Raw genomic sequence first — 15019 nt, 5'->3', positions numbered from 1 at the left:
TGTGCGAATGATATATGTTTCCATGCCACGAGTTGTTAATTGTTATATTATATTATTTATGTAATTTCTTCATGCTTTAGATTAATGTTTCAGATTTCTTTTGTGTGATTCAAGGCAATTGATTGATAGATTATTTAGATAAGATTTCCTTTTATATACTGTAGTAAGATTTAATCTTCTAAGAAAATGAATAATGAAGATTTTGTATTAGGCAAATGGGATGTTAGACAAGATCATTGGGCCATTGGGATTGCTAGATATTTTGTTAAAGTGTTGGTGTTGAGCTAAATTTTGTCATGATAATAATTAGACTATAGGAGCGGTTGAGACTAATTGGACCCCATCGATTTTTAAAAAAGGGTGAATTTGAGCTTTAATTTCCTTAGAAATATTCACTGGCCCATTAGCTTAGTAACTAGAGTACATCACGTCTTCCACAATAATTATTTGATATAATCAATAACCTCACAACAAATCTCAAAGTAGTTTTGGGAAATAATTCATGAACAATCGTAGTTTTCTTTAGGCGCGATTAATGAAATAAATTATCATGGCTATGGGTCGGTTCCCGTGGCATAGCCGTGATACGTAACTCCAAATTCGAGTGCACGTTCATGTGATTTGACCTTACAACTTCGAAGTAATAAAATAAATATGTTATAAATCGCGGGTACGTTTCACGTGACGTGATTTGCAATATGTACAAAAACAACAAGTGCGTGACATCGCGACTTGTTCAAATAAATTTCATAAATACTGAAAATGGCTCAAAATAAATAAAAACGGTATAAAAGCGACAATGCATAAAAGGTTCATAAACACGCAATAATATCAGACAATTAAGCCAAATATTAATTGTTAAGCGACCGTGCTAAAATCACGGAACTCGGGAATGCCTCACACCTACTTGTTGCCATAATATAGGAAAAATATCTTGTTTGATAATTGATCACAGGGAAGTTTAGAGAGGATTTGATCGTAGATAGAGATTTCAACCTGTGCTAAGTAGGGCTACAAATATATTCATTACTAAAGCAATTTTATACACAACCTCTTCATGCATTATTCCAACTACTGAAAAAGCAAAAAAACAAACATCTAGAACAAATTCCTTAAGAGTTTGTGCTTCCAAATTGCCAACCTTTCCCCAAGCAAACCTGGAGAGCTTGCTCTTACATGACAACATCAACAACGAAAACCAAGAAAAAGAGAAGTTCGGTGCACTAAGCTCCCGCTATGTGCAGGTCCGGGGAAGGGCCGAACTACGACGAAAACCAAGCAAATTATGAAATTTTGATCTAAGCACTTTCCGCGAATCCAACTTGTAGATTACCAAAGTCAAAAACAGTGTGATATGCTCTCAAGAATACATCTCCAAGTACCCTGCAATCAAGAAATTTGAAAATCATTCTTGTCTATTTCATGTACAAGTGATATGATAAGGTGTCAAAACATGCAGATAAACTCGCGCCACACAATTGTTTTTTACCAGAGGGGACGTCGTGGATGCACATCCAAAGCTGTAAATCCACTAACACAGTGAGCACCGTGATTATTTTCGATTCTGATAACATACTATTACCAAAATACACACAGAAAGTTAGTCCACAGAAAACAGAAAACGGACAACAACAACAACAACAACAAGAACCCAGCATAATCCCACTAATGGGGTATGTGGAGGGTAATGTGTATGCAGACCTTACCCCTACCCTAGGGTAGAGAGGCAGTTTCCGATAGACCATCGGCTCCCTCCCTCCAAGAACTCCCCACCTTGCTTTTGGGGTGACTCGAATTCACAACCTCTTGATTGGGAGTGGAGGGTGCTCGCCACTAGAGCAACCCACTTTTGTCAAAAACATAAAACGGACGTCTAAGAATAAAAGGAAGTGCTTGTGCAACATGTAATAATAGCATGTTAAGTTTGGTAGTAACAACTTACTTGATCTGGAGAAAGAGGGAAAGATTTATTCCCAATTGTAATTGTAATATGTGGCAAGGAAAAGACGTCGCAGTTGATAAACGATTTTCCTCTCGGATCAGGAAGCTTCTCACACAGCTTCAACACAAAATAAAAGAGGCATTAAATACAAGTATAGATTTTTCTTACTCTTTGCGTCTCATTCTATGTGACGTAGTTTGACTGCTTAAGCAATGTAGTAAGGTAAATTCACTAGTATAATACATTAAAGAATGGCTCATGTGACAAACAACAACAACAACAAACTCAGTGTACTGCCATAAGTGAGGTATGAGGAGGGTAGAGTGTACACACACCTTACCCTTACTTTGTGAGGGTAGAAAGACTGTTTCCAATGGACGTGCTAGTGGACATTTATTTTGAATTCCATAATGTTTGCAAAAATATTTCGACATATTTATTTATTTTATTATTATGAGAATCAATCCTACTACTTCTGGTTCTGGGGTTTCCACTCTTGAAAAAAGAACCGGGGCGTGTCGTCCAAATCATCGATCCAGTATTAGATGTAGCCTTTTCCCCGGGCAAGGTGTCGAATATTTATAACGCTCTAGTAGTTCAAGGTCGAGATAGTTTTGGTCAACCAATTAATGTGGCTTGTGAGGTACAACAATTATTAGGAGATAATCGAGTTAGGACTGTAGCTATGAGTGCTACGGACGGTCTAACGAGGGGAATGTAAGTGATTGACACAGGAGCTCCTAAAGATGAAAAGGAAGCAATACCAGCAAGCAGTAATATAAAAAATTAACCGAAGCAACAAAAACAAAAATAGGAAGCTAGTGTGATAAGAAAACATCTAATTGTTCTGTAACTTGAATTAGTGAGATTCTTATAGCTAATCATTAAATAAATTAGGATATCTCGAAATAGAAGTTGTGCCATATAAAGTGGAATAAAAGGGTATTTAGTATTGGAGATAACAAGACTGTAGCAATGTTCAGCAAAGGCTTTACCTGATTAACATATTCAAATGCTTTTTCCTTTGTTCTCTCTTTTCTAAATTCTACTTGCATCCAGAAAACTGTCATCTCACAGAAAGAACATAAAGCACTCTCATCATTTGGTAGCTTCTCCAATTTTGAACTTCTAACCACCATTTTCTGCTCGTGGCTGTGTACATTTTCATCGAACGAGACGTTATGTTTACAGAGGCCAATTATGTGGCAAATTCTTTCAGGTTGTAACTGCAGGAACAAAGAGTGAGACGTTAAAGCACTAGACGCATACAATATAAAGGGCATCCTTATGCATTAAGCTTCCGCTATAGATGCGCGGGGTCGGGAGAAGGGCCGGACGACAATGGTCTATTGTATGCAGCCTTATCCTGCATTTCTGCAAGAGGCTGTTTCCACGGCTCGAACCCGCGACCTCCTGGTTACATGACATGACAGTAACTTTGCCGGTTACGCCAAGGCTCCCTTTCCAGACGCATACTATATATTATGCATAGAAAAACAACGAGAAGTGGAAAAGAACTTACCCCTGATATTAAGTTTTCCCAAATCAAATTCCCATAATTTGAGAAAACAGTTTTACATTCCATACTAACAATTCCTTCTGCTCCAATAGCATGATTTATTTGAGTCAAAATAGTCTGAAATTTAGCACACATAAATGATTAAGAAAAGAGAAAAACGTAGCAAAATACGAAGAAAAAGGGAGCAATCGTCGAAATACATACAGTCGGACCAGCTAGAAAAGACGTTCCCGTATCCACAATAGCCGGACAACCACCTCTGCAAAGACCTGTGAAACGAAAAAGAAGAATTAACCAAAGTTGCCGCCGGCCTAATTTCTTAAATTATAAATAGTCAGAGAATGTATAATTCATGTATAAAAAATATATAACAAAGTATAAACAATATATATCGGCTAGAATATGTAAACATTGGATTTGACGACTATTTATGTAACAATCTTAAGGAAAAAACAGAAAAACAACAGTTGCGTGCTCAATAGTCTGTTTTGGATATGAAGTGAATGAACATCTGTATATGAATATATTACCTGTTGAATTGTTACCAATAAAAAGATCACCTATTTCAATCTGGAATATGTAACAAACTCAGTATGATCAGGGGATTAAGTAAATCATAAGACGAAAACTCTAAAACACATGAATATAATGTATACTCTATATAGTTTTTACCTCCCAGTAACCATTTTGAGCGACAGGAACATAAGTATGTTGACCTCTGAAGTGTGTCGAATCGACACCTCCAAAGAGAATTTCACCCCCCAAAATAGATTTAGGATCTCGATTTAACCAAAACGAGAAGATTGGCTTAGTAACTATACTCTGAAGCAACATATTGTACCTGCAATTTTAGTGCTAAATTACTGCACATGATCTAAGTAAAAATATATAGATTGATTTAAATTGTTCGCGATTGGGCAAGTTACACATTTGGTCGGTCAGCCAAAAATAATTATATTCGCTAGCCAAATATACGAAAAATTTGTATAACGTATGTATATTATACATTAATATACAAAAAATATACATTTTGGCAGACTATTATTTTCGAGAGCGGTTATACTGTGTAGTTTTCCCTTCGTGATTCAGCTTTCAGTTAGAGACAAGCAGTAAATATTATGTGAAAAAGTAAGTAATCTATGAACAGATAGATATATTTACCATACTGGCGTTACTCGTCCTGCAGCAGCATCCTGAAATCCTAGTCCTAGTACTCCATCATACTGTGCACGCAAGAATGTGAAAAATCCTTCGCGGGTTACCTCAGTAAAAACCTGACAGATTCTTATTTCAACATGTAACATTGAAAATATATGTAAAACTTCAGCTGCAAAGAATATAGATTGCACCTGCTGCTTTATAACAGCATTCCCAACTTTAGTATTGTCTTGGCTGAAAAATCCGCGCACTGATCTTGTTCCAAAAGGGATTTTGCAAGATTTTCCTATAGTAAAGGGCGCAAACGTAAACATATTATAAAGGATTTCATTGAAATCCATGACATTCAATCAAAAATAGAAGTTTTTAAGTCCATTGGCTAACTACCAATTTTTGTGTATGTAGTGGATAGTCTTGATCTGTATCTCGAACGAAGATAACAAGCAATCTGCACCAAAAAGTATGATCATAAAAGGAAATTTCTAGTTATGAAAAGTATATCCCCACATTTTCACAAGACTTACAGAGAAGATACATTTTGAAGACGGGACCCAAAGATTGGAACTACCAGTATCAAACACAACAGCAAAGTTCTGAGGAGGTGAACCTATACCAATCTCTGCGAAATACTGAACGTCCATGTAGTTCTTCAGATAAACTATTTCATCTTTAAGTGCAGCAAAGTTCCTATTTGAACCTTTTTTATGATGATCTTTAGCATAGATTCTTGCACTTTTTACGCTATAAAGATCCAAAGGTCGTCGCTTTAATCCAATCCTTATCATATTATCAGCAGATACATTGAAGCCAAAAGCACAGGTTATGAAATCCCATATTAGTAATGCTGCAAGTAAAAGTTTGATTCCCATGCTGTCCACAAGTTCTTGAGCTCTACGTAGCAGAAAGGTGAAAACAATTAGAAGAAAGTTTTTCTCAATTTTTTTTATCTATTTTATTATTACCCTCTTTACACCCTTTAACAACTAACTCCACCTGGTTCTATTCAATCAAAATGTATGGTTTTAGGTTGATAATAAAGCAAAATACTCCATTATTTACTAGTTCCTATCATTGATCATGCTTTGTCATGAGTTATATTGTTCGGACTCTCTCGTTGGATTCGTGTCAGGTCCTGTAAAAGTAATGTATTTTTGGAGGATTTGATACGGGTACGACAACACTTTGGAGAATCCGCACAAAATAAGTCATGAGAGTTTAAGTTCTACATACAGACAGTAAAAAATTCTTATACAATCATGTCACTTATAACATAATTCCAGACAAATCTTTATGCGGTAACCTGATAAATTGGTAACTAATTACCGACTGTAATAGGTCAAGTTACACTGATTGAGTAAAAAATCTTTACACTCTCAATGTGTATAACTTAAATTCCTGTCATTATGCGACAGAACCTAGGAACTAGAGAGTGTTCAATTTGCATTAAACTTGAAAGCTATAAATAGAAAGCTTGAAGACTAAAATGGAAACAAAAACAATTCCCATTTTTTCTAAAAAAAAAACTAAAATATAATTGTATGCACAATTATAGTAAGCAGCTAGTACCTTAGTGAAAGCAAAAAAAACTCCAGGGATAATGCAAATAACCAATAAGGCAAGGAAACAGATGAAAAATCCCAAAGTATATAAAGGGTGTTTTTATATGTAGGCAGAAACTCAGAAGCGTGATCAACAGTCATCATTCGCAGCAAATCAGTCCAATACTTGAGGAAACCACCCTGCAATTTCGCCTAAGTAGTATAGTCTGATATGTACTTGACAATGAGCAGAAAGTTTCATCATTGTCGAGTTCGAGAAAGTGACTGTATATGTGTTAAAAATCGGTACAAATAATCAGTGGCGGAGCTAGAGTGTCGGGAGCGGGTTCGGCTGAACTCAATAGTTTTGGTTTGAAGCTTGTATTTGTCTTAAAAATCGAATGAATATGCATAAATTATTAATTTAGAACCCAATAATTTAAAACGATTAGAATCCAGAACCCATAAATTTCAAATCATGACTCTTCCTATGCAAATAATGGGTTTCAAACCCAATAAATCGATTAGGTTTTCATAAAATCCCGAACTCAGAACCATAATGTTCAAGTCCTTGATCCACTTTCTTTCCTCACCACAAAAGTCACATAGGCTTTTTGGAAGCATAATGAGTTAAGTGGTAAGAACATTAAAGATCAAACTCATCAAACTTTAAATTTTGATTTCGCCTATAATTTACAAGCTTTATATATAATTAAAAAAATTCAACATGTAAAAAATATGTAACTATGTGAGCAATTTCCTAAAGTGGAAAATACTTGGTAGAGAATTTTCCTTGTCATGTCATAACTGGTCACAATAGGTACCCCTAGCAACTTAATTAAAACGTATTATAGGCTGTTTGGCCAAGCTTTTTTTTTTGGGGCCAAAAGTGCTTTTGGCAAAAAAATTGAGTTGTTTGGCCAAACTTTTAGAAGGAAAAAAAAGTGATTTTGAGGAGAAGTAGAAGCAGATTTTGAGAAGCAGAAAAATGTAACTTCTCTCCAAAAGTACTTTTCTGAGAAGCACTTTTGAGAAAAATATACTTAGAAGTAATTTTCAAAAGCATGGCCAAACACTAATTACTGTTCAAAAGTACTTTTCAAATTAATTAGCCAAACACAAATCGATTTTTACCAAAAGTACTTTTTTGAAAAGCACTTTTAAAAAAAACACTTCTCAAAATAAGCAGATTTTAGAAACTTGGCCAAAAGCTATTAACCTTATCCTTCAATGAAAATGTGAAGGTGTTTTAAGTCTGGATGATTTTTATAAGCGAAAATGTTCACATAGAAACGGAGGTAATACTTATTATTCTAACCCTTTAACAACTACTATTGAGCCCCGGCCTTATTCTTTTCATTTTCTATTTTGTAAATGAAGTTTCGAGCTTCAATTATTGGAATTGATAAATTTTGTGATTAGGTGTAAAATTTTCTTCTCATTATTTTACATGAATTTTATTTGTTACTTGAAATTGTTTCGTTGTTCAAGGTTATTAATAAATGTGTTTGATTACTTCTTATTTACTTTTGAATCCATAAATACTATTCAAGGAGAGTACACAAGGTATAAATGATAGTACTAAATGAATATACAAAAAGAGGAAGTCGATAATCTATAGAGCAAAATTCACATCTCTATTTATAAAACGACTATTTTAATTGAAGGATTGCATATAGGTGTTCGTAACACGCAATAGAAAATAATAACAATCTTAGAAAGATCTTTTCGTGTTTAAAATTTATTTACATGTCAAAGATAGGATCTGGTGAAGACAGTCTTGTATCAAAAAAAAATTCGATAGTGCGAAGATTCTATGCGTATCCACACCGAAACCGATCCTTGTTATCAACTCTTTGATCAATGAAACACGCGAACAAATTGAATGAAAAACTTGTGCTGAAATTTTTCTCAAAAATCTCAATTCAAAGATAGAAGAACAAGAAACACTTTTCTTGTAATTGTATTTTCTTTCTTGGCTTTGTATTGTATTCTCACTTTCACAAAGTAATTTTTTTCTTCTCAAAACTGAATGATCCTGTAAATTTTTCTCTATCACCCTTTATATAGCATCATCACCTATAAACTCCTTTCTTATTTGGTTGATTTCCGCAAAGTCCAATTCCAATTTGGATTATAAAATCCTTATTAGTATTTTAATATACAACAACAACAACAACCCAGTATAATTCCACTAGTAAGGTCTGTGGAGAATAGTGTGTACGCAGACCTTACCCCTACCATGAGATAGAGAGACTGTTTCCAATAGACCCTCGGCATCCTTCTCTCCAAGAACTCCTCATCTTGCTCTTGGGGTGACTCGAACTCACAACCTATTGGTTGGAAATGGAAGTTGCTTACCATCAGAGCAACCCCTCTTGTCTAAAATCAAATCCCGTTCTCAATGGGTTAAATTAGCCGCTCGTCCTTTCATGGACTTTATAAGTTAATTCAATTCAAAATTGAATTTAACAAATAATTAACTATTAATATTTTATATACATACTTAACATAAATAAATATTAGTTATATATATCACATATATATTTCAACCAAGAAATATACTTTCGTTTCTCTATTCTAAATAGAATATTTCACATTATTCACAATATTAATTATATCATCTGTGCTAGCAAAGAATATAATAATATTTTATTTGGACTAATAACTAAATTTATTTGACTAATTAAATTTTTTAATTTAATTATCAAATAATAAAGTAAATAATCCTTTAGTAAAGATCAGAACACTCGTTAGTGTGCGACCCCATAGGTTCAATACTAAGCCGATAGTAAATTGATCACATCAATATACTAATCAAGGGTGGCGTCTAGCAACACTCCTTAACGACCGGATAGAATAAAGTATAAAATTTATTTTCAAGAACCATTAGAAGAATAAAGTAGTATTTTCTTCTGTCCTTATAGCTTTGAGTCACCCTAGGATATGATTCAACTGTCAAATCCTAATAGGCGACCAACTATGTGTTCATGTCAAATATAATCGACCATTGAATGACCTAAGAAACTCTTTTCTTCTTTTATTCAATCGCCATGGCCAAGGTCTTAGTTTGGTCGTTTATAATTCATGACAACATGGAGCTTAAACTCATTACCAAGTGTTGACAGATTTCATCTTGATCAATCACTAATTTTACAAGCATTTAGTCATACCAATATCCTTTTAATTATTGCCCTAGGGCCATAAGTGTCTAGTATCAAAACACAATAAATAACTTGTCAATTACTATGACGATCTCAGGTCGAAGGAAACTCTTACATCACATTCTTCAAGAGAATATCTTATTGCTAGTTTATGGTAATTCTAACCATTAGGAATTATCCAACGAGTCGGCTCAACGATCATATCTCTATATGCATCATCTATCTATGTGATTTAACTAATGAGATCAACTAATATTTATCCCATAAAGACGATCACATGAATATTGATCTAACCGGATTACTAATGTCCAAATTAATAATCCTATGATCAAGAATAAAACTTAGATTAAATTGTAAGAAATTTTACTCTCATTATCATGATCTTTATCACATAAGTCTTAAAATTTAATCAAGGACCTTATTCAATTAGTCAAGCAATTAATAATAACCATGATAAAAGAATATCAAATACCATATATTTTTATGTCAAATAACGTTCACAAAAATATGTTCAAATCATCAAATATAAGAATGAATCTAGGGCATATCTACTATATCCCTAACAGTAAGAAGTTAAAGGAAAAATTTGATTGCCAACACAAAGTCCGAAGGAAAAATAATTTTCAAGTATAAAATATAATGTGTCAAAAAATAAAATCGAGCCTTATGGAAAAATTTCTATAGGCAACGCCTCCCTCTTAAATAAGTCATATATAGGGTGAATCTAGATTAGTTGGGTTTTTGAATATGGGACATCGAATGATTAAACTAGAAAAAGGGGGTGAAATTAAAAAATAACCAGATTTATAACTGGTAATTGTTTGACCAAAAAGTATAACTTTCGGCTAAACTATAAAATTTACGTAATAATGGGTTAAACCTAGTTAAAGATAATATCTAAATGCGAATCTTAAAAACGTGCGTGAGATGGGACAAATCCAGTGAAATGTTGACAATGATAGGCACAAAACATTCATAAAGAATGAGAAATAATGGATGTGTAACTAGCAATAAATAATAATAAATGATATTTAAGTAAATAAGAGGAATGATTCACTCAATAAAGAGTGGATTGGACGAATGTTCCTCGTGACAATGATGAATGACAGATAAATCCAAGGTTTCTTCGAACTATTCTCGGATCTGGTGGAAAAGTTTATGATAATATGGGCAAGAATCTTAATAAAAAGGTAATCTTTGTATCTTTACAAGAGAGAGATAATCTTCCTCTGAAAAGTATTCTTGTCGAGTGAATATTACATATCCTTCCCCCTCCCCCCTTCTTATTTCTTTAAGACATACCTCTAACAAACCCTAATGGTACAAGTGAAGAGAATATTGACTAGGATATTCTCTTTAACATCCTATTTCAAAAAATTAGCCTTTACAGCTCTGTCAGCGGTGCTCGATCTCGGTCATTATTGACGTCTCGACCATGAATCTTGCTGATCCCTGGCCGACCTCGGCTGACTCTTCCCGTTATGTTATATTACCCTAAATATTCTAGGGTAGATTTTATCCATACAGTTAGTCCCTCTGCTAATTGAGGCCGACCTCAGGCGGGCTCGATGAACGGATATTGTATAATGTGGTTGAAGGATTTGGATGACCTGAACGGTCCGTGATGATTGGGGCGAGTTGGTAACGTTTCCTTTTGAGCCATAATTTCTGGGGTTGTAAGTCCCATGAATCAGGGTGACGTCATGGCGACTGACGTCATTATGGCGGGATTTCCCAAGATGTTGCTTCGTTTCACGTGCGTCTCCTGAATGAGTCTGCCGCTTCGGTTACAGTGCCAGGTAATGATGATTAATTCCTTGGTCACGATTCTTGATCTTTTATAAATAGGGGTGTGTGGGAAACGTTTTAATTTTTACGAAACCCCTGCATCAAAAAGCTCTATCTCCTTCTTTTTCCTCCATTGTCGTGTGTTTTCTTACTGGTTTTAGCGATTCTCGTTGCTTCTAAGACCAGTTGCTCTCGTTGCGCGCCGAGATCGAGGGGTGTGAATTCAAAGCCGATGCTTTAAGGGGCGAGGTCACTGAGAAGGCCGCGGATCTCGAGAAGGCGGAGTTAGCTCGGTCGGGGGCTATGAGGAATATGGAGGCTTTGGAGATAGTCATACGTGTTCTCCGATCCGAGCGAGAGAATGCCTTGGAGACGGCCAGACTTAAAAAAGAGCGGCTTGATGAACGGATTGGAGAATTGGAGAAAGAGGCTTCTGGCCTTTGTGAACGAGTCATCGCTCTGGAGGCCGAGAAGGCACAATTATTGGCTCGACCATCCTCTTCCCATGTTTCTAACTTTCCTGATGTTCCTCGAGATTTATACGAGGAGTGGATTCACGCCGAGGCCCAGCTATATATATTCAGAGATTTGATGAAGGGGGAACCATTTTGGAAGTCGTCCTCGAGGATGCTCGTGTTAAGGCACGAGAAGCTCGGGTTGCATGTGGCTACGATCCTGCTACACCGGAGGCCGGTGACGATGAAGAGGATGCAGGCGTGGGCCGGATTGAAAAGGACGCCTGGTATGAATTTGAGTATCCTGATGGCGATGGTGATGGTGAAGGGGCGGACGACAATGGTCTAGGCGACCAGGCCGATAGTGTGGTTGGGCCAGGCAGCGATTAGTAGCTTTTCTTTTCCTTTTTGTGTTGCCACAGACTTGTGCGCTTTTTGGTGGGCGTCTTCTCGAGCCTTTGTAAAATATATTCTAAGTATAAAATACCAGTTTCGTTATTTGTACCTGATCCTTTTTTTCTTTTGTTTGGGTTTGTATGCTTTTTGATTTTGTTGCTTGGTTGCCTTGGTTTTCTTGGTCGTAATGATTCAGCTTGAGTGGGGTTGAACGAGGTCGAAACAAACTTAGGTTTGATCATTGTCGGGGGCCAGTGGACGTTAGTTCAAACGAGGTCGGGTATATCGTGTGTTTATTTATGGCTGAGGGCCGGTTAGGCATTAATTCGAACGAGGTCGAATGTAACCCATGCTTAGTTATGGTCGAAGGCCGATTAGGCATTAATTCAAACGAGGTCGAATGTAACCCATGCTTAGTTATGGCAGAGGGCCGATTAGGTGTTAATTCGAACGAGGTCGAATGTACCCTATGCTTAGTTATGGCCGAGGGCCGGTTAGGCGTTAATTCGAATGAGGTCGAATGTAACCTATGCTTAGTCATGGCTGAGGGTCGGTTAGGCATTAATTCGAATGAGGGCGAATGTAACCTATGCTTAGTTACGGTTGAGGGCCGATTATGCGTTAATTCGAATGAGGCGATATGATTATAAGGCAACATCGCTTTGGTTGTGCATTTGGAGAAGATAGAAATAAACTTTATGCATTTGTGCTTTGCTCATACACTTGGAGAAATTTACATATTTTTCGGGCGTTGGCTAGCATTTCCGTCCCAGTCCCAGTCTATCTAGTCCCTTCATTGGTTGACCTGGAGAAGTATTGAGAGGTCGAGCAGTGAACTAGCCGTTGCACACTTCCTTCAATCTTGAAGTGTTCCCTTCGCCGCCTTATTAAAAACCTCCTCGAGAAAATCCAATTGGGACAAAACTCAAGTGAGGGAAAAAAGAGTACGACTTTGGGGGCGCTTCGTCTTTTAGAAGTTGAAGTACTTGAGGTGTGTAATATTCCAGTTGTTTAGTAGTCGCTTTCCTTCCATTGTTTCTAGTTGGAATGACCCTTTGTTCGTTGTTGCCGTGATTTTGTACGGGCCATCCCAATTTATTCCTAGTTTGCCTTCTTGTGGGTCTTTGCTCGCTTGTGTTTTAGCTTTAAGTACATAGTCCCCGACTTTGAGTGGCCTGATCTTTGCCTTTTTGTTATAATTGCATTCTTCTTGTTGCTTTTGGGCGACCATTCTTACGTAGGCCATATCTCTTCGTTCATCGACTTCGTCGAGCTCCTTCCTTCTACTGTCGTTTTGGGGTCTGCTTTTGTGGGAGTATCTTAAGTTGGGCTCCCCGACCTCGACTGGTATTACCGCATCAGTCCCATAGACTAATGAGTATGGCGTCTCTCCTGTGCTCATCTTTTGCATTGTTCGGTAGGCCCAGAGTACTTCTGGTAATATTTCCGGCCACAGTCCTTTGGCGTGTTCGAGTATCTTCTTCATGATGTTCAGTATCGACTTATTGGAGGATTTCGCTTGCCCGTTGCCCGCGGGGTGGTATGGCGTTGAGTGTATTCTTTTGATGTGCCATTTTTCAAAAAACTCATCGAATTTTTTTCCCGCGAACTGGGGTCCGTTGTTGCAGCTGATCTCTCTTTGGAGAGATCGAAACGTCATATGATGTTTTTCCATATGAAGGCGATCACTTCATGTTCGCGTATTTGGTGAATGCTCCTGCTTCTACCCATTTAGAGAAATAGTCAGTTAAAATTAAAAGAAATCATACATTACCTCGTACGGCCGGGAGAGGGCCCACGATGTCCATTCCCCATTTGATGAACAGCCAGGCGGAAGTAACTGAGTGTAGGTGTTCTCCTGCTTAGTGGATCATTGGGGCGTACTTCTGGCATTGCTCGTATTTTTTCATAAATCCGTGGCCTCCTTTTTCATAGTGGGCCAGTTATACCCTACCCGTATGAGGCATCTAACCAAAGCTCGTTTACCGGAGTGAGCTCTATAGTGGCCTTCGTGTATTTATTCAAGGACGCCCCACGTCTGATTTGGGCCTAAGCATTTCGCCAGAGGGTCGCCATATGTTCTTTTGTACAGGTCATTGTGAATGATGATGTATCTTTCTTCTTGCATTCACAGTTTCTTGGCCTCTTTTTTATCGTTGGGGAGTGTGCCATCCTGCAAATATGTAACAATGCGGTTGCGCCAGTCCCAAGTCAGGTTTATAGTTCTTACCTTGATTTGATCTATCGATGAGTTGAGGTTGTGGACCACATTTCTTTCACTGGTTGTAATGTTTTTGGTGGCTACAACTAATTTGGCGAGGTCGTCCACCTCGGTGTGCTGTGCTCGGGGGATCTGGTCGAGTTGACATTCATCAAAATCGTATAGCAGCTTGCAGATTTTGGTCTGGTACTTTTGTAACCTTTGCTCCTTGATTTGGAAAGTCTCTATGACTTGGTTGACCACGAGTTGAGAATCGCAACGCAGTTTTAGCCGCTTCATCTCGTATTTAAGTGCTAGTCTTAGTCCTTCAATCACACCCTCATACTCGGCCTCATTGTTAGTTATATCCGGGCATCTTATGCACTAGCGAATCACTTCGCCCGTTGGGACTTCGAGTACGAGTCCTAACCCAGATCCTGACGTGTTAGACGCGCCATCAGTGTACAGGGCCCAAAGGTCTTGTGTTTGGGGAGAAGCGTGGACGGCTTCCTTTTCAACTTCAGGCATTATTCTTGCACTGAAGTCGGCGATGAAGTCTGCGAGGACCTGTGACTTTATCGCCATTCGCGGCCAATATGTAATATCGTGCTCGTTCAGTTCGAATGGCCCATTTGGCCAACCTGCCCGATAGCTCGAGTTTATGCAAAATGCTTCTTAAGGGAAAGTCGTGACGACCGAGATGGGGTGGCATTGGAAATATGGTCTAAGCTTCCGTGAAGCTACGACTAAGGCCAGAGCCAGTTTTTCGAGATGTGGGTATCTTGTCTCAGCGTCGACTAGTGTTTTGCTAATGTAATAGATTGGGGATTCCGTACCTTTGTTTTCTCGGACCAGAACC

At 37.4% G+C, this 15019-nt stretch overlaps 1 protein-coding gene across 3 annotated transcripts; it reads right to left on the bottom strand.

Annotated features, from left to right (window-relative positions):
- Positions 1 to 923: 923 nt before the first annotated feature.
- LOC107800406 (cyprosin) lies at positions 924 to 6339 on the bottom strand. Of its 3 annotated transcripts, none has more exons than XM_016623569.2 (13): positions 6186 to 6339; positions 5144 to 5510; positions 5007 to 5067; positions 4811 to 4905; positions 4623 to 4735; positions 4134 to 4302; positions 3992 to 4031; positions 3666 to 3730; positions 3465 to 3578; positions 2938 to 3168; positions 1943 to 2059; positions 1490 to 1575; positions 924 to 1383 (listed from the first exon to the last, which is right to left on the bottom strand). In XM_016623569.2, exons 1-13 carry the CDS (start codon positions 6320 to 6322, stop codon positions 1299 to 1301), a joined length of 1680 nt encoding a protein of 559 aa, XP_016479055.1. In that variant the 5' UTR covers positions 6323 to 6339; the 3' UTR covers positions 924 to 1298. The 3 variants fall into 3 exon arrangements, with proteins under 3 accessions (XP_016479055.1, XP_016479056.1, XP_075086010.1); XM_016623570.2 differs by having other exon boundaries at positions 4623 to 4684; XM_075229909.1 differs by lacking the exons at positions 924 to 1383; positions 1490 to 1575 and adding an exon at positions 1600 to 1846.
- Between the last annotated feature and the right edge of the window lie 8680 nt (positions 6340 to 15019).

This window comes from Nicotiana tabacum, chromosome 14 (genome assembly GCF_000715075.1).
Source record: "Nicotiana tabacum cultivar K326 chromosome 14, ASM71507v2, whole genome shotgun sequence".
Taxonomy (NCBI): domain Eukaryota; kingdom Viridiplantae; phylum Streptophyta; class Magnoliopsida; order Solanales; family Solanaceae; genus Nicotiana; species Nicotiana tabacum.
The sequence above is the reverse complement of the archived record's forward strand: the minus strand, read 5'-3'. Positions and strand labels throughout refer to the sequence as shown.